The 27,642-nt window shown below is 40.0% G+C and overlaps 3 protein-coding genes across 3 annotated transcripts; 1 reads left to right on the top strand and 2 right to left on the bottom strand.

The window, feature by feature from the left end:
- Nucleotides 1–4,009: 4,009 nt before the first annotated feature.
- Nucleotides 4,010–8,825, top strand: LOC104094342 (uncharacterized). The gene is made up of 3 exons (XM_009600265.4): nt 4,010–4,769; nt 6,995–7,182; nt 7,722–8,825. The coding sequence occupies exons 1-3, from the start codon at nt 4,166–4,168 to the stop codon at nt 8,214–8,216; spliced, it is 1,287 nt and encodes a 428-aa protein (XP_009598560.1). The 5' UTR covers nt 4,010–4,165; the 3' UTR covers nt 8,217–8,825.
- A 10,873-nt stretch (nt 8,826–19,698) lies between these two features.
- On the bottom strand, nt 19,699–20,151 carry LOC104094345 (uncharacterized). Its single transcript, XM_009600268.1, has one exon. The coding sequence runs from the start codon at nt 20,149–20,151 to the stop codon at nt 19,699–19,701; it is 453 nt and encodes a 150-aa protein (XP_009598563.1).
- A 2,751-nt stretch (nt 20,152–22,902) lies between these two features.
- Nucleotides 22,903–25,297, bottom strand: LOC138901461 (uncharacterized). Its single transcript, XM_070189228.1, has 3 exons — nt 25,197–25,297; nt 24,182–25,125; nt 22,903–23,798 (listed from the first exon to the last, which is right to left on the bottom strand). The coding sequence occupies exons 1-3, from the start codon at nt 25,295–25,297 to the stop codon at nt 22,903–22,905; spliced, it is 1,941 nt and encodes a 646-aa protein (XP_070045329.1).
- Nucleotides 25,298–27,642: the final 2,345 nt, after the last annotated feature.

Below are 27,642 nucleotides of genomic sequence, written 5' to 3'. Positions count from 1 at the left end.
AACAACTTCCATTTCATTCCCATTAACAACACCATTCAATATTTTCAAAATAGTATGAGTTTATAGATTTAATGAAAAACATGTTGCCAAATACCAACAGTTCTAATTCAATTCCCCACATCAAATACCACCCACAACCTGTCTACGGAGCCTCTAAGTACAACAGAAGTGAAGAATGAAAGTGCCGGCAACAAGTCCCCGGCTATACCTCAAAACACAATGTACAACATCAAATGACATCAGGCCCGGAATAGAGTATGGCTCACCAAAAGAGAGTGACTGCTAACGAGGACCAAAGCTGACCGCTGATGAACCACCTGCATCCATTGAAGATGCTGCGCCCCCGGCAAAAGGGACGTTAGTACATATAGAATAGTACTAGTATGTAAAGCTAAAAGTCCTCTTTCAAAATAGAATGACCATATAAGAATAGGAAAGCCATAGAAACAACAAGTCATAACCAACTATATCCAAATGCCCAATTGCAACATAACAATTTTCAAAATACGATAATAATATATATTTTTGGTTGGGAGATCATTAGCACCAATATACCACCATCTTTGTTAGCACGGAGTCCAATCATGCCCAATCGACTAGGCCATCTCCCCACGAATAATGTGGTTTTACATGTAATGCGAAATAAAGTTGTTACCAAGAGTAGTACCACCATGTGCGCAACATGGCGTCCGATCTCCACCCGATCAGCTAGGCCGCCTTCCCACATATGCCACGTGGGTTGACTTTTCCAATTCACAACTATTACCAGTTTTATCCCAATTAAGTGGAATAATCACAATTTCACCAATATTTCAATTTCATCCCAAATAATGGTGAATAATCACAATTTCACCAATATTTCAATTTCATCCCAAATAAGGGGAATAATCACAATCCACCCCTACACTGGCACGTGTAGTTTCAGGTGCGGGCCTTATGACCCACCCTTCCTCTGTTTTGATAATGATGCTCCCAAAAATATTTTTGATTTGATTTGCACACAAAGGTAACATAAATACAATTGTACTCACCTCAACATCTTTCACTTTGTATAAATTCTCATTAGTATTTCCAGTCACTCATAACAATAATATTTCCTTAGCTCGTTTGGCCACTCACAAGATTCTTTATTCCTGACACGGTGGCCGCATTTCATATTCCACACTTTCACATCTTTCAATTTCAAAGATCACCATCAAATATCAACATATAGAATATTTTAGAAATCATATACTTCAAATCCATTTGTAATGGGAACTTTAAACACAAATGGTTTCTTCCAAAGAATGGGGCATACCAACCAGCAATAGAAACACACATCAAAATCAAAAACAATCAATACACTATTTATTCTTACCATACTTTTCCTCAGAAATGACAATGTACAATTTTAACACACGAGTATGTAAGAACTCGAATCACACTAGATATATTTATAAAGCAAAGCATTAGTTAAAGTAGCCACTAATGGGCATGAATTGAGTACAAAAGCTCTTAGGCAATTCTATTTTCGAATTCATTTTTAAATAATTGAGTCGAGGCTCATTTCATATTCTTTATCGCATCCTCTCAAATTATTTGCACTACTAGCCACAATCATAACTTAAATTCTTGACACGTTGGCCACACTGTATATCCCTAATTCACTTATTTCGCTTCCAACCATCTTTATAGATTATCAACAATAAGACATTTTCAATCAAGACTTTCGGTACACATATGAGCAATTAAGAGTCTTAAGATCATTGAGATTTTCTCACACAATTTGGAATCATAACCTTCATTTGAAACACGACTCAAAGACATAGCATTTTAATACACATATCATTCTTGAACACATTCCCAAAGGATAACATAATGTGATAGGAACATTCGGGACAAGTTTTGATTACATAATTCTCATCACTTTGCTTATTCGGGACAATCGAATTTATTGGGAACAACTCGAAACATAGAATAAGGAACTTGAGACAACCACATTTGGAATTTACGGGAACATTATGGAATTCAATTTCAAGAGAGAAAGTTTATCCAACATACCTGGAATTCGCCCCTTAATGATACTACAATGATCCACTACACTAAGCAACTTCAATCTACAATAACAACATCCAATGAGACCAATATTAGTAACAAATTCCATAATTTAGGCCATTTAGGCATTTTATCAAACACCTAGTAGGCATGAATCTCTACATCTCTTAACCATAGAATTAGTTCATCCAACTACTATCATTTACCAAAAATTTATCACACCATCATTCTTAAACAATTCATAACTTCCAACATCACATACATGACCATCCATCCACACCCAACCAATAAAATTCCATCAAATAATCACCTTTCAATCTCTACAATGGTTATGTATATAAATTGGAAACTTATGGCTTCCAATCACCATTCCATAAGTTTCAATACTTAATTCATACTCATATTCCCATAATATATCCATACATGTAAGTCTAAGGGTGTAGGATTACCTTTTAGAAGAAATCTTGCAAAACCCTCCTTTGAGTTCTTGAAGAAATTTCTTGAAGATCTAGGTATTTTATGTGTAGATCTCATCAATACTAGTGTAGAAATGATAGAATTTAATACCAAGATAATAGGGATTGCTTACCTTGAAGATGAGAGGAGTTGGTGGTCTTGAGAGAGTGGAGAAGAGCTCCCAAATCCGTCCAAGTGAAATGGGGAAAATGAACCCCCAAGGTGAGTACTTAAGGGAAAATCTTCAGGTGGGGGTAGCGTGCCAGTGCTAGCGCCAAATGCCTATACTTCACTGGTTTTCAACGTTGCTGAGAGGGATCGCGTGCCACAATCCGCGTGTTGCACTGTCCCTAGCACGCTCCGAGTTATTTTCTTTTCGATTTCTTGCTTCTCCACTCACCCTCAATTAATACCTTGCTATGATATAGACCCAAATTGACTTCCAAACCTTCATATAAGTATGAAACCATGTTTACATAATAACATCATTTCCATTTAATGTATCCAACTTGTTACACACAAATTCTTTATATTCACAAAACTCCTTAATATGTTCCAACACACCTTAAACATATATTTTTATTTCTAAATGATGTGGTTATATCCCATAGGTCTCGTTTAATACTCGAATATATTATTCCCAAATACTACTGGCACATTTTAAATCTTAAATCATTAGAATTCTTTTTTACAGGACCTTACAGTTGGGCTTGTACGCCTTGTATGTATACTTTTTTGGTTTGTTAGCTGTAGTAGTTATGACGGCCCTGTCGGCCTAGCTTTATATTGATGTTCAGTCAGATCTAGTTTTTATTCAGTTTTATATTTTGTTTCACAAACTGTCTTGCAATGTGGCCCTATGGCCAAAGTATGACATTGTACGTTCAGTGCCCCTCAGTCTCAAGTTGGTACGCTCGGATAAGTGAGGCACCGGGTGCCGGTCTCGCCTCCCCAGGTTTAGGGCGTGACATTCCCGCGTTAGGAAGCAATTTTAGAGCTAAAACGGATATGGTGGAGCTTTGAAGCCAGATAGAAGCCCAAAGAACTAAATCAGGATTGAGTTCGGGATCGAGGACCAAGTTTGGATGTTAAAAAGTGAGAAAATTTTCAAAGCAAAGAAAAATACACTACTGTGCCGCATGGCGCAGCGCGATAGTGCAAGTTGATGGCATGTCTGACAAAATTGATTCTCTGAAGTTCTCCACATGGATAGATCATGGTGCGCCGCGCCTGTGCTTTTTTGCTTACCAATTTTTCCACTTCAGCTCAGAAAGGATAGTTTCATCTAGGCTCATTCCTACAGGGTAAAAATATACCAAAAACATGATTTTCATAGGACTTTTGAGCTATGAAGTGATTGAAGAACAACTAAGGAAAGGAGATACATGATTTCATCAAGATTTCAACCTACAATTTGCGTAATAACCATCCAAACAAGCCGTTAGGGAAAGTAAATAGTACAACCAACTATTTATTGAAACTTGGGGGCTCAAATCTTTAAAATTTGAGTTTTCTTTTATATGGGGGACCCAAATCCACGTAATCTCCAATACAAGAAAAGAGCTAAAAATAACAGAAATCAAAATCATATGCAAGGCACTTTTTCTGAAATGTCCTCTTCTTCCTCGATCCAATCAAATTCCAATCTTCATTACAAGTATAGCCTACTGTAGCCATGTCATCATGGCTCCCTCGTTCTTTAGCCACCACTCTCCATCTCGATGATGAAAGAGAAGAGGAGGAAGAAGACAAAAACGACGTCGTCACTCATTCCTCCAAATCTCAAGGAGACGAAAATGAAATTTTAATTTACCAGGAAATCGATTTAGAAGAAAATGGATTTGATTGTAATGACGTTGATTCCTCCGATGTTAACGAAGGCGGCGGGGGTGTTAAGGAAGACTTGTCCGAACTGAAAGAAACCTTAACTCGTCAGCTATGGGGTGTCGCTTCATTTCTCGCTCCTTCGCCACCACCACCTCCTCCTCCACCTCCGACGGCGGCAGTTTGGAGGGTAAAATCGGAGCATTTGGATGCCGATCTGGACCGGACAGATTCGGTAGATCGATCAGGTTCAAGTGGTGAATCGGAGGAGGAAGAGAGGGAATATGTTGGAGACATGGGGGTTTTTCTAGAATATTCGAATTATGAAGTGGAGGAGGATAGTTTGTTTGATGATGCAGTTGGAGTAACTGATGAAGCATTGGGCTTCGCTAGGAATATAGCTCATCATCCCGAGACTTGGTTGGATTTTCCCTTAGAGGAAGACGACTTTGACGGTATATATTTTACATTTTTTGTTGGTACAAAGTTTTTGATTGTTTCATTACTTTTTTCAACCTTGTAAGATAAATTATTTAGTACCAGTGGGGCAGAGTTTGAAATTTTGTAAATAATGGCCTCACCCCTTACCCTGGATTTGGCGTAGGGTTGAACTGGTTAAGTGCACCTAACCCAGATCAGGCATTGTGCTCTTGCCACTAGTCACCAAAGCCTGGATAAATTACTTAGTCTTGGAATGGATCAGGTTCGAATAAAGCTGAATGGATATGGAGGTTCCATATAATCGACCTCAACTAGTTTCTGATTGAGTCGTTGATTGATTGATTGTTTAGTTTGTGGTGACTATGTTCTTAAAATGGATGGTTTAGTCTATAGAATGTGATTAAGGTGTTATAATCACTGATAATTGGTGCAAACATTTGTCAAATTTTTGTTTCTTTGTTTGTCTAGCAGACGTCAAGGTTATAGTGTATAGCACTCTGGGTGATTCCTTCTGAATTTATCTTTGGAGAAATTCACAACTGCATTCGAAAGACCTCCGATTAGGTAGGAAAATTTTTACCCCTGACCCATCTTATTCGAAAATTAATTGACTAAATAGAGAAAGTACAGAGCATGGAAACCGGTGCTAAAACAGTACTGATAAGGAACAAAAAGATAGTACTGTGTATGAAAGCTGTTTTTAATAAAAGTCTAAGTCATATAATAAAGTGAAATGCTGGAGACAGTGGCGAAGCCAGAAATGTTTCCAAGGGTGTTCAGACTTGAAATAAGTAAAAATAAAATTCCTGACAAAGGGTGTTCAATATATATTTTATACATCTAAAATCAATATTTTACTTATATACACAGTGTAATAGGTGGCATCGCCCCTGGCTGGAGATGCTTGATAAGTGTGTTTTCTATTAGTACTTGTTGCAGTCGGCAGAGGTTGTTTCTATAGTTTAACAATACAAGCCTTGGTATCAAATTACCATCCATAATGGTGCTTCAAAATATGTTGATGATTCAGTTGCAGTTACTACATTGAACTGGAATACTGAAATGTTTGAGAACTGCTTGAGTTGGAATCAAGCTGATCTCATCCTATTAAGCCAAAAACAGTATTATCCAAAGCGAAAAGTGCATAAAATAGCTAAGCTCTGTTGGGCTTTAAGTGCATAATGCAATTAAAGCATGGGGTTTAGGGAAGAAAAGTGCAAATAAAGGATGAAATAAAATGATACATATGTATATTAAGAATATAGCTATAAGCAGAAATAAAATTTACATGGACAAAGGAATTAAATTTGTTTACAATTAAGTAAAATATCTATTGTTTAGTTGTGGTCTCTTCAGGAGAGAGCCCATTGGTAGGCATATGCCTTAACGCTTTGGTGACTGCAGTGAACTGCAAGGTAAGCGAGGCAAAGTGCTCAGCCTGTTTTGCACCTGGCTTCAATGCTTAAGCGCCCTTAATCGACACTTTGACAACAGTGGCCGAAAAGCACATTCGTATTAGGTTGAGAGGATCAAAGAATGTCAGCTGGAAGCACAGTTTGGTTTACTCCTGATATGGTTCCTTTTTTTGTTTAGGCTCGTGGAATAGCAAGACATTTGATGATGTAAATTTAAATGATGGGCTTTGTTCCTTTTATTCTTTCATTCGTAGTTGCTTGACCTAGTTGAATTTTCATGGAGATTACAGAAGAAAAGTTAACCGAGTGATTGTATTTGAGTTTGGTACAGATCTGTTATAATAGTAGTTAAAAGATGTGAATAGGATGTGGAAAGATCACATCGGATGTCAAATAATAGAAGTGATATTCTGATATGCTAGTTTGACAATAAGAAACACTACTAAGCTTTGCTTTTTGAGGAATGAATTAATTCTTGATGAGATGGATAAAATAGAAAGCAAGTCAAAAACATACGTTAAAGACAGGGCGCTGATGTTGCATCTATTTCCTGGTCTGCAGCATGGCTTGAGTTTTTTAATTTGCTTTCAAAAATCACTGCCTTTGCTGGTTGGTATATTATCTTCTTTCTTCCTTTGTTGATCATGCTAGGGTCAACCGTGAAAGTCTCCTTTGATGTATATTATGGATGTATGCATTGTATGTCTATGTATCTTTGAGGTAGTGTTGATACTTAATAATATCTTGGTCTATTTTTTTTAAGTAGTAAAATGTGGTTATGTTTCCAAAAAACTATCATTAATATTTCTTTCTCATCCGTTTAGATTTTGAGATCTCTGAAGCCCAGCAGAAGCATGGATTTGCTGTTGAACGTCTGGCACCGAGATTAGCTGCTCTCAGAAATGAACTTTGCCCTGTCCATATGAATGAGGGTTACTTTTGGATGGTTTATTTTGTTCTTCTTCACACAAGACTCAATAAACATGATGCTGAGCTGTTGTCTACACCCCAGGTTTGTTAATACTCTGCTCTGCCTTATAAGATCATCATTCTTCACCAACCCAAATGGATTTTCTTGAAAATCCAACCAGAGTGTTTGATGATAATCACAATTGATTAATTAGTTATGCTCAAAAGCATGTGGATAACAGATAACCCAACTCAATTTGCTAAAAAATTGCATGAAACACGATTTGTTGGGGTCAATTTATGAGTTTAAAGAAACAGCTGGTTGAGTTGCCGTCCAGAAAGTTAATGATTTCATCTGTGTTAGTTATTTTAAAGGAGAAGATATTCGGGAGCAGGTAAAACTGAAACAGCCTTGATTTGGTTCAAGCCCCTGATATCATTGCTAGAAGCAATTTTATTTCTTGGTTATGAGTAGCTTTAACCAAGAGTATTGCCCGATAATGGGGTATTGTGCATCACCAGAGTAGTTCCAATGATGAATGTGTTGTAATTTTACTTGTCCTACATTCTGTATCTACAAGGCGTCATGTGATAATTAGCTAGTCTCTGTGCTCTATTAATTTTTGTGAGCTCATTTCTCAGCTTGTGGAAGCAAGGGCTATGTGGATGCGAGAGCTCCAAAAGAAGACAAAACCCGACTCAGATTTTTTTGGTATGAATATGCTTCTCTTGAAGGAGAGCACGTATTCGCCATGTGAAGACTTCGATTCCACCTCATCCGAAGATGCTCACTGTAGATTTTTGATGCCCCAAAGGAGTTTTCCATTTGAGACCACTCCTGACATTGAAACTGAGAAGCTCGAACATGGAAGTACAGAGATCCAATTTATTGACAAGGTTGTTACCGAAGAAAATCCTCCTAGTAAGATCTTAGATAAGGAATTGGTGGCTGGTCCTTCTTCTAAACCACCATTCTTGGACTATGATGAGCATGAGGATGATTGGCTACAAGACATTGAAGAGTCAGAAGGATACTCTGGCACTGGAATTTTAACGGGAAATGAGGAGGAAATTTCATTTAGTGATCTTGAGGATGATATTGATTGTACGATGCCAGTGAAATCAAAATTATTTTAGAAAGTTGTATTCCATCCCCCATATCTCCTGAATTTTTGCTTCTTCATGGAGCTTCTGATTTATTCTCGGCGGACACATCCGAATGCTGACCTCTCAGGATTCTGGAGCCTGAAAGGGAAAAGTGCCCTTGGATGTTTCCATGGTTCAGTCTCGTCCTGCTGAATCTTAACTTGTTCCGGCAGCTTGGAAGTTAGCACTTCATGAATGATCTACAATCTTGCTTCTCATGCTTGCTGCAATTTGGGGTTCCCACTTTTTGAGGGTGATCATCCCCTATCCTTGCCGTCATGAAACTCAGAAGAGCATTGCATTATAATGTAAGTCAGTAATTGGTGTGTAATTGTAAAATGAGTTTCTTCTTTCGGTATAGCTTGTTCATTCTTTTCATTTTTGAGGTCATACGTAGTTGACCTGGGGAAGGCGTAATTGCTTGTCCCCCAAAATTGTGATTATATTTGTACATAGGCTTGAATGCCGATGGAAATTTCCAAGTAAAGAGTGGATGGCATAGTGGGTGTTGCATTATGAAGCATGAAAATCTACTCCTTGAATTTGGGTTTTGTAAAGAGTTACATGAGAATGCTGTCAATGAGAAAGCCTTTGCTGAAACACTGGGAAAAGACCCACCGGGCGTGCCTCTCCTTTGTCCCCCAAGTCGCTGTAAATGCCTCTATTGGTATACACTAGAGTGTTTAACTGTGTTATATAGGATGTGATTCGCTTGAAGCAAAATGAAGCCTTATCAATTCAGTTTCTTTTATTCCTTAAAAACTGGTAAGACATATCAATCAGATGACGTGTGTTTCATTATACTGATCTTCTAGTCTGTTTTTTGCTTGGCTAGATAAAATGCAGAATTTTAGATTTGTCCCCTAGTGAAATAGTTGATCAATTAATTGATTGTACTTTAAAACTAAAGAATTAGTATACTAAAATTTCTAGCTAATGTAAACTGATTTCTTAAAAGGTCTCCTCGAACTGGATTTCAATATTTTGAAATCAACTAGTACTAGTTATGGAGAATAGTAAAAGAGGGTATTACACAACAACGACGACAACAATAATCCAGTATAATTTCACTAGTGGGGTCTGGGGAGGGTATTACACCTGGGTTATTATTAAGTCACGTGATCGGCCCATGCAAAGTAGTTTTCGGCAGCAGAACAATGTCGCGCAAGAGCAATTAATTAGAATATCAAAAGGATCCCAGAAATCCAGACAAGCTTTCCCAGTATTTTCCAGAGAAATGTTTTTGAAAAATCGCTATTCCTTTTCGTCCTTTCATTTTCCCAATAGAATTTCCTTCTCTTCCTTTTAACATTTTCATTAGAACAACACCAAAATAACACCATATCCAGTATATTCTCACATGCGGGGTCTGGGAAGAATAGTATGAAAGTATATCTTACTCCTACCCAGTGAAGGTAGAGAGCCTGTTTTCAATAGACCCTCGTCTCAGAAAGGTAGGGAGGAGGAGAAAAAGAATAAGAAGAAGAAGCAAAGGGAGAAAAAAAGAAGAAAAAGAAAGGGGGGGGGGGGGGGGGGGAGAAATAAAATAAGTAGTACCAAAATAGTAACAAAGTAGAATACGATAACTGAAACAAACTAAACAACATGATGTAATATAGATCTGAGAAATAGGAAAGTACATGCGAGCTACTAGTACTACTGGTAAGAAAGGAGGAAACTCCCAGCTACCTACTGATCTCGTCCAATTTCACTCCTCTATTAGAGGATATGAAAACGGTCGATGCAATAGTAATACCCAACAAGGAGTCGGGATCGATTTTCCACAGGGAGCTATGAATGGGTCTTAGGAATATATATTATAGTGTATGAGCTTGAATTATCTCAAATTGCACTTCCACAAATTTGGGTTGTTTCTAGGTCTAATTTAAACGAAGACTACAAACTAAAAATTTAAAATAGAAAAGTGTTTTTGGTTGTTTTTCAAATGATATGAAAGGCCTAGGGCTATGACCTTCACCTAGGTGTTCGCCTAATGGGTTGTAAACTTTAAAACTTGTTTTATTGGTCGGGGTTTATTATAGCTATCAACACCCAAGTACCCACTCAATACCTTTCGGTCAGAGAGTGATTTTGCCCAATTTGGCTTTCTCATGTCCAAATGGGTATTGAACAAAACAGTTGATGATAAGCTCAAGTCGAGTTTTACTATCTCTAGGTTCAACCCTTTAATTGGGCTTATCAATCTCTCGATAAACCCAATTTCTTGCTAGCCAAGTTTTTCTAGACTAAGTCTCTCTTTCTCAAGTAGAGACCAAGTCAAATAGGCATGAAATAATATTTGTAACCATTAATTCTTTGCATAAAAACAAGAACTAGGCTAGATAATCAACACCCAACCACAAAAAAGCAATAAATCAAACACCTATTAGGGTTGGGTCACAACCCTAGTGAAAATCTAGCTACTCATGCTTAAATTGGAAGAAAAAGAAGAAGAAGAAGAAGAAGAAGAAGTGATAGTTAAACCCATATTGATAATTAAAATGATGAAATCAATATTCAAAAAGCTCAAAATAGCAAAAACTACTAAAAAGAGTAAAAGAAAACGTCAACTGTAGCTGCTGATGTCAAAACTTGACCTAAAAAAGTGAAACTCTTCTATTTATACAGTCCTGAAATTTTCGGACAAAAATGCCCTTTCGGAGGTTCTGCGGCCGCACAATTCCATGTGCGGTCCACACTTTACTTCAGCCTGACAGGAATGGAAACCTGCGGCCACATAATTCTGAACTGTGGCCGCACTTCTCTCTTTCTACGGTCCGCGCATTTCTGAGTGCGGCCACACATTGCTCTTCTGCGGACCGCACAAATGTGACTGCGACCGAGTAGCTGTTCTTCTGTGGCCGCACTTATGTTGAACTTGAGATGCAAGTTCTCTGAACTTTTTCTCTTGCCCATGTTCTGCGGCCGCAGATGAAAATCTGCGGTCTGCACTTCTGAGCTTCTATGCCTTTTTGTGTCCTTGAGTTCAGATCACTCCTTCTTGAGTTGAATTTCATCTTAGGGGCTTATTTTCTACTATTCTTGCAATTAAGCATATTTCATCCGTTTTCGGAAACACAATTAAATGCTTTTGGACTAAAACTAAAGCAAAAAGGTGCTAATAAGTTGTCAAAATCCCCACTTATCACCTACTAACTGTCTACCCTAATCAAGTGCTAATCAAATGTCATGTCCTCAGTGAGTTGAAGTCGCGCCATGTCCTGCCTAATCACCTTTCCCCAGTACTTATTAGTCTGCCTTGACCTCTTCTCAAAGCCGCCATGGTCAACCTCTCACACCTGCTAACATGAGCGTCAATGCTTCTCCTCTTAACATGACCGATTCATCTCAGCCTCAAATCCCGCATCTTGTCCTCCACAAAAGCCAATCCCACTTTTTCCCAAATAATTTCATTCCTAATCTTATCCCTCCTGGTACATCCACACATCCATCTCAACATGCTCATTTTTACTACTTTCATCTTCTACACATGGGAGCTCTTGACTGGCCAACACTCAGCCCCATATAGCAGGATCGATCGAACCACCACTCTGTAAAATTTGCCCTTAAGTTTTGGCGGCACATTCTTATCACATAGAACACCAGATGCAAGCCTCCACTTCATCCATCCCACTCCAATACGGTGCATGACATCCTCGTCGATCTCCCTGTTACCCTATATAAAAGATCCGAGATACTTGAAACTACTTCTCTTGGGGATGACTTGAGTATTTAGTTTCACATCCATATCTGCTTCAAGGGTCCCGTCATTGAATTTGCACTCCAAGTACTTTGTCTTGGTCCTGCTCAACTTGAAACCTTTAGACTTCAAGGTCTATCTCCAAACCTCCAACCTCGCAATAACCCCGCCTCATGTCTCGTCTATCAACAATATATCATCTGCAAACAACATGCACCATGACATCTCCCCTTGGATGTGCCGCGTCAGCATGTCCATCGCTATGGAAAATAGGAATGGGCTAAGAGCCGATCCCTGATGCAGCCCCATCATAACTAGAAAGTGTTCCGAGTCTCCTCCCACAGACCTCACTCGAGACTTAGCACCATCGTACATATACTTAATTATCCTAGTGTACACTACCGGGATGCTGCTAACCTCCATGCACCTCCACAGAACCTCCCTCGGGACTTTATCGTATGTTTTTTTAAGGTCAATGATTACTATATGCAAGTCCTTACTCTCCCTATACTGCTCCACTAGTCTCCTCACCAAGTGGATAGCTTATGTCGTCGAACGCCCCGACATGAATCCGAACTGGTTTTCAAAAATAGACACGCTCCTCCTCACCTTGGCTTCCACCACCCTCTCCCAAACCTTCATAGTGTGGCTCAACAACTTTATACCCCCTAGTTATTGAAATTTTGGATATCGTCCTTGTTCTTGTACAATGGAACCATCGTTATCCACCTCCATTCTTCAGGCATCCTCTTTGTCTTAAAAATAACATTAAATAACTCAGTAAAAAATTCCAAGCCAGCTCGGCCCGTATTCTTCCAAAGTTCCATCGGGATTTCGTCTGGTCCCGTAGCTCTGCCCCTGCTCATCTTATGCATCGCCCTCTCCACCTCTTCTGCCTTAATACACCTACAATACCCATAATCACGCTGGCTCTCGGAGTGCTCCAACTCACCCAGCACGATGCTTCTGTTCCCCTCCTTGTTAAACAATTTATAGAAGTAAGTCTGTCATCTTTGTCTAATATGTGCCTTGTCCATTAATACTTTGTCGTCCTCGTCTTTGATGCACTTCACTTGGTCCAAGTCCCGGGCCTTCTTATCCCTTACTTTGGCCAACCGGAATAGCTTCTTGTCCTTGCCCCTGCCCCCGAGTTCCTCGTACAGACGTCCAAACGTCGCGGTCATGGTTGTCGTTACTACTAACTTCGTCTCTTTCTTTGCCTTCTTATAATGCTCCCGATATGACCTTTTATCCTCCTCGTCTGTGCTCTCCACAAGCTTCAAGTAAGCTGCTTTCTTGGCATCCAACTTACCTTGGACCTCTCCATTCTACCACCAGTCCCCTCTATGACCCCCAGAATAACCCTTCATGACCCCTAAAATATCTCAAGTAGCTTCCCTAATGCAATCCGTTGTCGTGGTCCATATCCTAGTCGCATCCCCCCTACTCCTACATGCCCTCATAGCCAACAACCTCTCCCCCAACTCCTGGGCTTTGTCCTTAGTCAAGTTACCCTAATTGATCCTAGGTTGCCTACACACCGCCCTTGTCCTCCTACTCCTCTTGATCTCAAGGTCCATAACCAGAAGCCAATGCGGGGTCATGAGGTTCTCATCGGGATGACCTTGCAATAAGTGCATAGACCTTTATCGCATTTCCTATAGAGAAGGTAATCAATCTGGGTCTTGTTCACCGAACTTTGAAAGGTGACCAGGTTCCTTTTACCATTTTCATTGAAGGAAATAAATCCTTACATATCAAACTAAGAAAAAACAAGCAAGCAAGCAAACAAACAAACATAAATTACTCACAAAGCTTTGCATGTAGCCAGCCAGTCTCCTCATTTCTTTTCTCTGAAACTGTCAGAGGTTCTTTTTTCTCAATGTTCCTTCTATATTCATTTCTCCATTATAATTTTCTTAAATTATAAGCATAGTAGTACAAATTTAAGCATTTACTATCATTTATTGGCCCATTTTTGCTATTCAATTATTTCAGGAATAGAAAATAAGAAATGAAACCCTAGGTTCCTCTATTTTTACAATTCCTATCCATATGAGTATCTATATCCACATTTTCAAATTGTGGGTACCCTTAAAATTTCAATCTCTTTCAGTTGGGTTTTACCATTTCATCGATTTTAGATCTACTGTTCATTCTTGTGTTTTTCCCTCTTTCAAGATTTCTTGAATTTGCTATAAGACCTTAGACTTTGACTATTGAAGCTTGCCTAGGGATTATATATTGTCTTTTTGTTATATGGGTGTTAAGATATTGAAGAAAGGTGTGAACTATACCCAAAGAGAAAAAATGGATAATTTTTCTTGGGTTGCTGATATTCGGCTTAAAGTATGTATATTTATATGCATATTGCCTCGCATTTTACTCATGTTTTGTGGATTTCATATGTATAATGTAATAATATATTCTAATTCGTGGTATTTTTATGTGTAGGACTCACCCGGAGGCAATGCGGGACGAAAGTATAGGATCTGAAGCAAAAAGAGAACAAAAGCAAAAAATGGACCAGTGTAGCACCCAAGGTAGTGCATCGCCCTATCCGTGGCGCAAATTACAGTTGATCACGCCCAACTATGCCTTGTAAAAAGGACTAAGTGGTCGCTGCAAATATAACCCGGTTCAAGTCCGGAGTCAAATCCCACAGGGAACTAACCTATTTACTACAACTTTAAATAATGCTAATGATAAGCTCAGACAACTTCCGGATGCAAGAGTTTTATGAATAATCAGTGGAATTTATTTAGCTAAGGAAAAATGACAATAAAATTAGCAATAATCAAGACTAAAATTGAATTCAAGGGTAAAAGGATCTAGGGCTATTGATTTCCCCAATTGCCGGATTAATTCTTAACTCTTTAGCTATAATATTGCCGTAATACTCTATGAGGATTATGAGTTCCGGGCTACCGTAATTATCTCTCGATCAATTATTATAATTTACTAGAAGCATTCTCTCGAACTACTCTAGTTAACAATTTATGCAACTTAGAATTATCCCACCAAAGCTTCGTTATTTCTAACCCCACTTTTAAATTCAAGTAATTAATCTCTTAACTTACCCAAAAGTGGTGTTGTTCAACAACAATCTAACCAAGTGTTCTTTCTCAAGCAACACAAGGTAACTAGACACGATTATTCAAGGGCCCTTCCAATTAACTACAATATAATACGTAGTTGAACAATCATAGAACAAACACGGCTCAATTATAATAAAATAAAGTCAAGACTTCATCCAACAATTGGTTCCATCAACCCTAGATAATAGATTTAGCTACTCATACTAATGGAAAACAAATCACTAAAATAATTCATAATCAACAAATAGAAGTATGAAGAAGAAGATGAAAACTCTTAGGAAATTATCCGTCTTCTCTCCCTTGTTCTTGCCTCTAAAATTTTCTAAAACCAGCAATCTCTGACTTCTGGGCGAGTTTAGGCTTCATATAGGTTTAGGTTAGTCGCCTAGGAAATTATATAATTAACCCTGCGTGTTTGGCTTTCGTCCGCCCGTCCGCGGCTGCGGATTCGACCACGGATCCGGCCGCAGATTTCCACTGCCTGGAGTTTGCGGACCAATTTGTGGCCCACTTCATGGCCGCACACCTGGATGGGTTGTCTCGCTTGCTTTTCTCGCTCCTTTTCGACCGGGCTAACCTTCGATTGGCCTTTCACACTCCATGTTGACTCCAAAACACTCGTTAGCTCCCTCTTAGCTCGGAGTAGCTCCTGCAAAGCATCAAATTCTTAATTAGAGAATTTTGTTATCTTTTAGCATTCAAATATCAATAAAGTGCGGCTAAATTAGAGTGTAACTAGTGTCTAAATTGCATAAATATAGCCTACTATCAACACCCCACACTTAAACCATTGCTCGTCCCCGAGCAATCAAACCACATTCTAAGAGGCCTAACTTCACTGAGCGACTTCCCTACTCGTCACACCAAGAATATTTCACATTAATTGAGAACATTAGTGTAACATCTACACCTCAAGAGTTGACTCCCTCTAGCCACGCAATGTTCCTAACCGGCTTACTTACTCTAATTCATAGGTCCAGACTTACCTCTCCTTCATGAATCAAGTGCTTTCTCACAACAAAAGAGACTCATTTCATAATCAGTAAAATTCACACACACTGAGGAACTTTAAAAGGAACAGAATTCACTCACCCTCAGAAATGACATTCTTGTGCCACAGAAAATGTACCATAGGCTTGCCCGTAGTGTACGACTCTACTAATTGAGCTCACTCAGTCTAGGATCAAGTAGGACTTTATTTGGATGTAATGTAGGATGCAGGTTGGGTAGGATATATTTGGATATAATAGTGACTACACCTCCCTAAATACTTAAATATATTTATTTTACAATCAAGTCCACACCTAAGTTAAACCAATAATTTCATCTTTAACACCACATATACCATCCCACACTTCTTCTTTGAGCACAATCACCCTAAAAGCCACCAAAGAATTATTACCAATCAACATAATACACTATTAACAATGTTCTTCTCTTCTTTTTTTTTTAAGAACAAGTGGCTTTTCCAACAAGATATACCTTTCTCCTTATTTCCCTAGTTCCACTCAAAAGCTCCACCAACTACCCCACACTATATTCTTTGTAAATTCATAGTATTTCAAGTGCTTACGAGAGGTAAAGGGTTCAAAATGATGGTCAATTCAAATAAGGGATAGGGCTTGTAATGTGGTTGCCAAGGAAACAAGATTACAGGCTCAACGGGGTTAACTATGGTACATAGGAAATAGGTGGGTGGAGTATGTGTGTGTGTGTGTATATATATATATATATATATATATATATATATATATATATATATATATATATATATATATATATATATATATATATTTCAACAAAGAAATGCCTATATCACTTTTCAGACTAAACAAGACTACCATTTCGCTTTGCAGACACACGGGACAAGTTCTAGGCGTTAAATGTCGTGCATAGAATATAACAAGCCTCACACACACAGAGCACATGACTCATTCCAGATTAGATCATCAAACACTCAGATCAGGGTACTTAAGCCAAATTAAGAACATACATTTGAAGGCTTTCTTACAAGAGTCAACAAATGAGCCTATGCGTCACACTAAAGTAACCAATATATTCAAGGCATTATGAAATTAAGGGATCATATTCTAATTCTTCCCATAGACCATAAGTTCCTAACTAAAAATAAAAATCTAACTACACCCGGTTCAAATAAAACCCTTGGAAAAGAACCGTGGTTTAAAGAAAAACCAATGGGGAATTGATACACTACTACAAAAGAAAATCTCTCTTTTTTTTTCTTTTTTTTTCTTTCGACTTTAGTCCCTCAAGAAACCCGTCGAATGATATCCATCGTCGGGCCAAGTCGAAATTGATTTATACAAATAAACTACGAAACTATCTACATACAACATATAACAAAGTATCCCCCACCCCACACTTAAAAAGATGGCATGTCCCCATGTTATACAAAGTAAAGTAATGCGAGGTAAAGGAACTTCCCTGATGGATCAGTCTTGATCGGAGACAGTGCCAGGGTCGAGATGACATGCTCTCCCCAGCACACATAGTCAGCCCATGATTTTCTTTTCTGACTTCGCATTTTGGGTGGCCAAAGTATCAACTCTAGCCCCCAACTCCATGACGGAAGTGCGCAGTCCTACTATGTCTTGTTCTAAGGTTGTCATCCGTGTACTCCGTCTGACCTGGGATGGTCCTTCAGGCACTGCAGCTTGTTCCTGTGGGGGTGAGGCAGGTTCAACCTCCTCCTGCCCTTCATCGCCCTCTTCCGACTAATTAGAATCATCACTATAAGTTGCCCCTGGTGCCACCGGGTCTTTCCCGATGGTCACTTTGTCTGCCCGAAACTTTGCTTCTTTCTTTACCATGCCATCCGTATTTGGGTTCTCAAGCACCCTCGCTGCCCGGCACAATCTAGTGATCAGAGAGGGGAAAAAACCATACCTCTTCTGTGGTGAACGGACGAACATCTCAGACTGAATAACCTTGGCCACATCAAAGTCGTGGCCATTCATGAAGCACCAGATCAAGGCAGCTCTCGGACCATTTACCTCTGAGGTGTTGTGGGATGGCAGCAAGCGACTGTTGATGATGTACAACCAGCACTTTTCTTCAAAAGTGAGTGAGGTAGAGTGTAGCTTCGATCCCGGCACAACCCACACTACCTCTTTGTCTGGTGCACAGATAGTTCTGAAAAACATGTTCCATGTGATGGGTTCTCTCCTGTAAGCATCATAGAAATCCTCCTCCCCATTGAATTCAGGCAATAGATACACTCTCCTGATGGCTTCTATCGAGGCATCCACCCTCGTGTGTCGCACAGTGCATATTCTATCCTCATGTTCTGGGTAGTTGGCATAGAACTCCCGGACAAGCATCAAGTTACTCTCCTTCGGCTTTTCGAAAAAGATGTCCAATCTGCACCTCATCAACTCCCGATACATATTAGGGCACTCATCCTGGAGGGACGCGTTGTCAATAACCCTTTCCGGTACAGGTTTTTTAGTGGCCTTCAAACTGAAACGGTCTTGGGCAGCTCTGGAGACAAACATGGTACGATCAAACTGGGCTGCACTGGCCAGTGCCCGTCCCCGAGATGAGCCTTCATGACCACTTGATGAGGCCCCAGTAGCGCGTCTCTTCCTTGAAGGTTGCATCTTACCTACACAATAAATACTACTATCAGTGGAGAGCGGAATATGTGACCTAATGGCGGTTACTCAGACTTCACTCGCACAATTTATATTCAACACTCATTAAGGCAAATCAACAAACAGGTAGTGTGCATATGTCCCCCAATTCACCCAAAGACCCAATTAGACTACCATTCCTCACAAACCCAACAATGGCTTCCCCCAAATCAACCAATTCAAATAGCCTCCATATGCCACATATAAACCACAATCCAAATCCCAGACAAAAGCACCTATGATTTTACTACCCTATACATACAATAGCAAGGGAAAAGATTGGAAAAAAAATCACTGAAAAGAAAAAAAGAAAAATACTAAGAAAGAGGAATAAAATCATGTACTTACTTGGAGATCTTGAGAAGAACGGAGGTTGGAGATTAGTTGAGTGGAGAAGAGAAGGAAGGAGAAGAGTCTTGTGTTTAAAGGAAAATATAGGGGAAGGGAGGGGGTGTTTTAGTTGTGGGGGGAAGGAGAAGGGTTTGGGGGCTTGAAATTAGGAAGGAAATAAGAGAAGTGGGGGAAGTGAGGTTAAGTTAGGGAACATAAAAAAAACATTTGACTAAAAATTAAAAAAACAAAACTTACCTAGACACGCCCCATATCCGTGCCCAGATCCGCGGTCCAATTCGCGGCTGCGGATTCTGGGCAGAGGGGGACCAAAAATCCATGCCCCAATCCACGGTCGCGGACGGGGGCAGAACACAGGCCAAAATCCGCGGCCATATCCGCGGCCGCGGATCTCCGTCTCCAGCCAATATTTGTCTTTGCTGCATTTTTACCTATTCACGGGTTAATTTCGACCCCCGAATCCTTCCGATGCGCATAATATTTGCCATGCACACAAGTAGATCGGTCAAAGTCATTCAAAATCAATTACAACAACCAAAGTAAGAAAATAATGGGTTGCCTCCCAAAAAGCGCCTAAGTTAACATTGCGGCACAATGATTTACAACAAACCATGGGTTGCCTCCCAGGAAACGCCTGATTTAACGTTGCATCACGACGCATGCTTTCATTATCACTCCTCGTTCGCGTACTGGGGCTCTTCCAAAGTTATCACCACTTTATCCCCTTTCTTTTCGACCATTCCAAGGTAATGTTTCAACTTTTGCCCATTTACCGTGAACTTGTTTGTCCCATCTTCGGATTCAATCTCTACAGCTCCACTTGAGAACACTTGCACCACTCTGAAGGGTCTTGACCATCGGGACTTCAACTTACCCGAAAACAATCTCAATCTCGAGTTGTATAACAACACTAGATCTCCGAGCTTGAAGTTCCGATCTAAGATGTGCTTATCATGGATCATTTTCATCATTTCTTTGTATAATCTAGCATTCTCAAATGCATGGAACCTGAATTCCTCGGGCTCATGTAACTCAGTGACTCTGCTGGTGCCTGCGGTCTCTATATCCAGATTCAACTGCCGTAGTGCCCAAAGTGCTTTTCGAGCTCTACCGGAAGGTGGCATGCCTTTCCAAACACCAACTTGTATGGTGACATACCAATTAGAGTTTTGAATATTGTGTGGTACGCCCATAATGCATCATCCAGCTTTTTCACCTAATCAGTCCTTGTTGCATTCACAGTCTTTGTCAGGACACTTTTAATTTCTCTATTGGACACTTTAACTTGCCCGCTCGTCTGTGGGTGGTACGGTGTGGCTACTTTGTGGCGAACTCCATACTTTTCCAACAGATGTGCGAATGCTCTTTTGCAAAAATGGGTTCCACCATCACTGATTATAGCTCTCGGGGTGCCAAAACGTGTGAAGATGTTTTTCTTTAGGAAAATTGTTACCCCTTTTGCATCATTGGTTGGGAGAGCCACCGTTTCACCCACTTAGAGACTTAGTCAACCGCTACCAATATATATTTGTTACCATACGAGCTGACAAACGAACCCATAAAGTCGATCCCCCACATGTCAAAAACCTCCACCTCTTGAATTGTGGTCATCGCATCTCGTGACGGCGAGATATGTTGCCTATTCTTTTGGCATTTATCGCAACTTTTGACCCAAGCATGGGCATCCTTGAATAGGGTAGGCCAATACAATCCCGATTCCAACACTTTTGTTGCTATTCGGATTCCTCCAAAGTGTCCACCATATGGTGAAGCATGGCAAGCCTGCAAAACAGAAGGTTGATCTTTCTCGGGGATACACCATCGGATCATGTTATATACACATATTTTAAACAATAGAGGTTCGTCCCAATAATAGGCTCGACAATCGTGGAAGAACGTTTTCTTTTGAATTGAGGGGAGTTCATAAGGTACAATACTGCTTGCTAAATAGTTAGCAATATCAGCATACCATGGCGTCTCCTCTATTGTCACAACAAGTAACTGTTCATCCAGGAATATCTCTGTTATGTCTTCCACCTCCATTCTCTTTTCAACTCCTTCCAATCTTGAGAGGTGGTCTGCCACTTGATTGTCCGTCCCCTTTCTGTCATGGATTTCCAGATCGAATTCTTGTAGTAAAAGAACCCAGTGAATTAAGCGTGGCTTTGACTCCTTCTTTGCAATCAAGTACCTAATTGCTGCATGGTCAGTATAAACAATAACTTTTGAACCAATTAAGTACGACCTGAATTTATCGAAGGCAAACACTACAGCCAGCATTTCCTTTTCCGTTACAGTGTAATTGAGTTATGCACTACTGAGCGTCCTACTTGCATAGTAAATTGGATGCATCATCTTGTCTTTGCGTTGCCCCAAGACTGCTCATATAGCATAATCACTGGCATCGCACATGAGCTCGAACGGTTGCTCCTAGTTGGGTGTCACTATGATGGGTGCAGTCACCAATCTCTTCTTCAGCTCCTCAATAACCAACCTGCAATCATTAGAAAACACAAAGGGCTGATCCTTTTCAAGCAGCTTACATAAGAGGTTAGCAATTTTGGAAAAATCTCTAATGAATCGCTTATAGAACCCGGCGTGCCCAAGGAAACTTCTCACTACATTTACCAAAATGGGCGGTGGCAGCTTCTCAATCGCATCAACCTTGGCATGGTCGACTTCAATGCCCTTGTTGGACACTCGATGCCCCAACACTATTCTTTCTTGTACCATAAAATGGCACTTTTCCCAATTTAGCACCAGATTTGTCTCCACACATCTTTTGAGCACTCTTCTTAAGTTGTGAAGACAATCTTCAAATGAATCCCCTACCACGGAGAAATCATCCATAAACACCTCCATAATATCCTCCACCATGTTAGTGAAAATAGCTAACATGCATCGTTGGAATGTAGCCGGTGCATTGCAAAGTCCAAAGAGCATTCTCCGAAAGGCAAAGATTCCATATGGACAAGTGAAGGATGTTTTATCTTTGTCTTCCGGGGCTATTGAGATCTGGTTATACCCCGAGTATCCATCCAAGAAACAGAAGTGGGACCGCCCAGCTAACTTGTCCAACATTTGGTCAATGAAAGGCAATGGGAAATGGTTCTTTCGAGTGACTGTGTTCAATTTTCGATAGTCCATGCAGATCCACCACACCGTGACTGTACGAGTAGAGATCAACTCGTTATTCTCATTTTGTACGACCGTCATTCCTCCCTTTTTTGGCACACATTAGAAAGGACTGACCCAGTTGCTGTCAGAGATGGGGAAGATGATACCCGCATCCAACCACTTGATCACTTCCTTCTTTACTACTTCCTTCATATTCGGGTCCAGCCGTCGTTGATGTTCCCTGGAAGGTTTGTGCCCCTCTTCCAGAAAAATTTTGTGCATGCAAAAGGCTGGGCTGATACCCTTTATGTCTGCCATGGTCCAACCAATTGCAGTCTTACATTCTTGCAATACCTACAATAGTTGCTCTACCTGCACAGCTAGTAAACCAGATGATATAATAACATGCAAAGTAGAATTAGGCCCCAAGAAGGCATACCTGAGGTGGGCTGGAAACGGTTTCAAGTCCAGTTGTGGTGGCTCCTCTATTAATGGTTTTGCGGGTGGTGTTGCTCTCTCTTCTAAGCGTAGGGGCTCGAACTGAGGTTCCCTTTTCCAAAATCCTTGACCTTCGAGAGCCATGACCCACTCTGCCAACCCTTCACCGTCCATCTCTTCCAAATTCATCAAGCAGGCTTCTAGTGGATCTTTGACATTAAGGGTCTCATCCTCTTCTTGCAGTATCACATCCACGGCCTCCACTAGTGAGCATTTTGCAAATTCACTAGGTCTCCTCATGGATTGTTGAACGTTGAATATTATTTTTCATTGTTCAACCTTATTTTCAACTCTCCAGTCTCACAATCAATTAATGCTCTCCCAGTGGCTAAGAATGGCCTTCCCAGAATGATGGGTATCTCTTCATCCACCTGACAGTCAATAATAACAAAGTCTGCAAGAAATACAAATTTTCCCACTTGCACAAGCACATCATCAAGAATTCCTGTTGGTCTTTTGACTGTGCGATCAACCAGTTGCAATAACATTGAGGTTGGTCTAGCTCTGCCAATGCCCAATTTTGTATAGATTGCCAAGGGCATCACGTTTATGCTGGCTCCCAAGTCACATAATGCTTTAGCAAAAGCATAACTCCCAATAGTGCATGGGATAGTGAAGCTACCTGGATCAAACACCTTTTGGGCCATAGGTCTTGTCACTACCACACTGCAGGTCTGTGTCAGAGTTACAGTGGACAGGTCCTGGAAGTCAAATTTCCACGACATCAGGTCCTTCATCATTTTTGGATACCCTGGCATTTCCCTCAAAGCATCCATCAGTGGAATATTCAATTGAATTTGTCGAAGCATTTCCATGAATTTCCTGTATTGATCATTTTTCTTTTGTTTTGCCAATCTTTGAGGGAATGGTGCAGAAGTCAACCTTTGTCCACTGCTTGATGTCTTTTCTTTGTTGGAAGCTTCTGGCATAAGAGGTGTCACCTGTTCTGAGACTTGTTCACCGTCCTTCTCCTTACCCTTGTCAACCTGTGCTTGTTCAATTACAACCTCGGTGAGCTCTGCTGACTCATCTGCCTCTAATGTAACTGGTGTAGTTGGCGTAGTCGGCGTAGTCTCTCTCGTAAATTGAGCAACTTCTTGCTCTCTGTCTAATCTCTTCCATTCCTGAGACTCACTGTCATTAGCTGATTTGGGTTCTGTTCCTTTGGGTTAATATTTGTATCTGCATGCAATGTTCCTTGGGGGCGATCGTTCAAGGCCATAGAAAACTGTCCCAGTTGAGTTTCAATGCTTTTGATTGCTGAATCATGTGCTGCTAACTTTGCTTGCATCTTACCATTTGTTCCAATGAGTTATTGTAGCATACCCCTGATTTCTACCATGTTGTTGTCCTGTTGTTGATGAGGTTGTTGGTAGGCCAACTGTTGCTGGTGCTGATGATTATAACCTTGTTGCCTTTGATAAGGCACAACTTGACCTTGTGGTCGTGCGCCTCCAGAATTGGGGTTGTGTTGTTGCAGGTTGGGTCTGTACTGCTGGTTTGGTGCTGGTCCTCATTGTTGCCCACCTTTCCTCTGACCTTCAAAATTATTAACATAATTCATATCTTCTCTGAAGCCCTGGTTGTCATTCTCTCCACTCCACGAGCACACATACGACTGGTTTATGCAAGGAGTGCACAATCCTCTATTTGTTGTATCAACAATGTGCACTTGCTTTGTACCCATCTTATCAATTTTCTTTGTCAGTATGCTCATCTGAGTCGTGAGAGTGGCTATGTTCTCTGCATGGGAATTGTTTGGGTCAAGAGAAACAGAATACACTATTGGTGTAAGTGTCGTACCTCTAGCCATCCAGCCTGAATTTTGAGTTATCTTGTCAAGAAGAATCTTGCACTCTATGAATGTCTTGCTAAAAAATGCACCCCCAGCTGAAGCATCTACATTAGCCTTCAAACTATCTGCTAAACGCATGTAGAATCTTTGTCCCAGCATCTGATCTGGAATGCCATGGTGTGGACACTTCACTAGCATACCCTTCAACCTCTCCCGGGTTTCTTGCAAGGTCTCAGTTGGTTTCTGACTGAACTGCAATATCTTATCAATCTGCCTTGCAGTCTTGTTGGGAGGATAAAACTTGTTTAAGAACTGTTTGACTAATTCTTCCCAAGTGGCAATGGAGTTTATTGGGAGCGAATTCAGCCAAGTTTGAGCCTCTTCAGTCACAGAGAATGGAAACAGTAATAGCTTAATGGCTTTAGGAGTCACATTCGGCTGTCTTTGGGTCACACATATTGATAGGAAATTCTTCAGATGTTGTTTTGGGTCTTCAATGTATGACCCGGAGAACAGTCCCTTATTTTGCAACAGATGCAGCATGTTGTTGGTGATCTGGAATGTCTCCGCTTGTATCTGAGGTACAGCAATGGCGTTGGCTAAGTTATCAGCAGTTGGTTGTGCCCAATCATAAAGAGCAGCTTTTGGCACAAGAGGTTCCACCACTCCATTGTTTGGATCAACCCGACTATTCCGATTATTTTCGATGACACGTCCACGTTGTCCATTTCAATTTCGAGTGTGTGTTTTTGTTGTAACTGTTTGTTCTTCTTGTTAGCTTGATTTAATGCCCTGAATGCTTTCTCGGGGTCTGAGAGTCCTTCAAAAAGTTCACCAGTCCTCGAAGAGCTGCTAGGCATACACCTGAGTCACAGGAGAATTCAAACGTGAGAATTTCAATGGAAAAATTTGAACACCATAAGAAATTGATCTAAACTAAGAATCCTAGCAATTCTTCTAAGTTGTAATAAATAACACCGTTAGTTCCTCGGCAACGATGCCAAAATTTGATCACGCCCAACTATGCCTTGTAAAAAGGACTAAGCGGTCGCTGCAAATATAACCCGGTTCAAGTCCAGAGTCGAATCCCACAGGGAACTAACCTATTTACTACAACTTTAAATAATGCTAATGATAAGCTCAGACAACTTCCGGATGCAAGAGTTTTATGAATAATCAGTGAAATTTATTTAGCTAAGGAAAAATGACAATAAAATTAGCAATAATCAAGACTAAAATTGAATTCAAGGGTAAAAGGATCTAGGGCTATTGATTTCCCCAATTGCCGGATTAATTCTTAACTCTTTAGCTATAATCTTGCCGTAATACTCTATGAGGATTATGAGTTCCGGGCTACCATAATTATCTCTCGATCAATTACGATAATTTACTAGAAGCATTCTCTCGAACTACTCTAGTTAACAATTTATGCAACTCAGAATTATCCCACCAAAGCTTCGTTATTTCTAACTCCACTTTTAAATTCAAGTAATTAATCTCTTAACTTACCCAAAAGTGGTGTTGTTCAACAATAATCTAACCAAGTGTTCTTTCTCAAGCAACACAAGGTAACTAGACACGATTAATCAAGGGCCCTTCCAATTAACCACAATACAATACGTAGTTGAACAATCATAGAACAAACACAGCTCAATTATAACAAAATAGAGTCAAGACTTCATCCAATAATTGGTTCCATCAACCCTAGATAATAGATTTAGCTACTCATACTAATGGAAAACAAATCACTAAAATAATTCATAATCAATAAATAGAAGTATGAAGAAGAAGATGAAAACTCTTAGGAAATTATTCGTCTTCTCTCCCATGTTCTTACCTCTAAAATCTTCTAAAACCTGCTATCTCTCACTTCTGGGCGAGTTTAGGCTTCATATAGGTTTAGGTTAGTCGCCTAAAAAATTACATAATTAACCCTGCATGTTTGGCTTTTGTCCGCCCGTCCGCGGCCGCGGATTCGACCGTGGATCCGGCCGCGGATTTCCACTGTCTCACTGCCTTGAGTTCGCGGACCAATTCGCGGCCGCGCACCTGGAGGGGTCAGCTCGCTTACTTTTCTCGCTCCTTTTTGACCGGGCTAACCTTCGATTGGCCTTTCACACTCCATGTTGACTCCAAAACACTCGTTAGCTCCCTCCTAGCTTGAAGTAGCTCCTGCAAAGCATCAAATTCTTAATTAGAGCATTTTGTTATCTTTTAGCATTCAAATATCAATAAAGTGCGGCTAAATTAGAGTGTAACTAGTGTCTAAATTGCATAAATATAGCCTACTATCAATAGTCCTGCAATTTTTGGCCAATAGCTCAACGCCGGTCTAGTGCGACGCGCTACCCTGGACATTGAGTGATGGGTCACTCTCCTATTTCTCTCGGGACAACATTTTGATGGCCCTACATACCCCCAACTCGTATAAAAAGAAGTCTAAACCTATTTGGAGAGGGAGACGCCACTTTGAGAGGAAAACACACACACGGAACACTTGGGAGCAAGGATTCTCAGTTTTTCTTCATCTTTCTTAGTATTTTCAACTATTCAAACACTTGTGAAATTGTTTAACTTTATCATGAGTGGCTAAAACCCATAAATTCTGGGGTTGAGATTTAGACATGAATATTGTTGTTCGAAGTTGATTTTAACTTGAATATAGTTCGCTAATATATGGTTATTTCTTCAGTTCTGTGATTAATTGGTTAATTGTATGGCCAACAGTTAGGTTCTATTTACTATCTATGATATGTTTAGGAAAGCTACATTTAGATTAGAGAAGAATTAAAGAAAGCATGATCTTAACTTTGAGTGGGGTGCGGATTTGTGGTTAGGATAGGAATATACCTAGTCACTATGATTAATTAAATATCGTAATCTTAATGCATTCTTAATAGATTGATTCCATAGGAATATAGGCGTTATTCTATTTCGAGTAGGTGAGTAGTAATTCGGGAGAATGGTACAAGAGCAATTACTCAATTAATTAGTAACCATGAGCGAATTGTATGAGAGGTAGAGTTAATTAGAACGCAATAGGATTGGTAAATCGATCACAACCCTGGAATGTTATCTCTACTGAATTCTCAACAACCATTTTCTTCGTGTTTAATTAGTTACTGTTACATTCATTGCTTAGTTATAATCACACTATTCAACTCTGATTGACTTGATTGAATAACAATTTTAGTGAAATTGGTAG

The sequence above is a fragment of the Nicotiana tomentosiformis genome, chromosome 11 (assembly GCF_000390325.3).
Source record: "Nicotiana tomentosiformis chromosome 11, ASM39032v3, whole genome shotgun sequence".
Lineage (NCBI taxonomy): Eukaryota > Viridiplantae > Streptophyta > Magnoliopsida > Solanales > Solanaceae > Nicotiana > Nicotiana tomentosiformis.
This window is presented reverse-complemented; position numbering and strand designations above follow the sequence as displayed.

Bases quoted from the DNA above. Each gene is read 5' to 3' on its own strand.
- LOC104094342 (XM_009600265.4), top strand. From the start codon at position 4,166: ATGTCATCATGGCTCCCTCGTTCTTTAGCCACCACTCTCCATCTCGAT. The intron at 4,770-6,994 runs GTATATATTTTA...TCATCCGTTTAG, and splicing joins AGAGGAAGACGACTTTGACG to ATTTTGAGATCTCTGAAGCC. The intron at 7,183-7,721 runs GTTTGTTAATAC...CTCATTTCTCAG, and splicing joins AGCTGTTGTCTACACCCCAG to CTTGTGGAAGCAAGGGCTAT.
- LOC104094345 (XM_009600268.1), bottom strand. From the start codon at position 20,151: ATGCCACCTTCCGGTAGAGCTCGAAAAGCACTTTGGGCACTACGGCAG.
- LOC138901461 (XM_070189228.1), bottom strand. From the start codon at position 25,297: ATGCCTAGCAGCTCTTCGAGGACTGGTGAACTTTTTGAAGGACTCTCA. The intron at 25,126-25,196 runs GTTACAACAAAA...TAATCGGAATAG, and splicing joins GCTAACAAGAAGAACAAACA to TCGGGTTGATCCAAACAATG. The intron at 23,799-24,181 runs GTCAGAGGAAAG...CCAAAGGAACAG, and splicing joins TTATGTTAATAATTTTGAAG to AACCCAAATCAGCTAATGAC.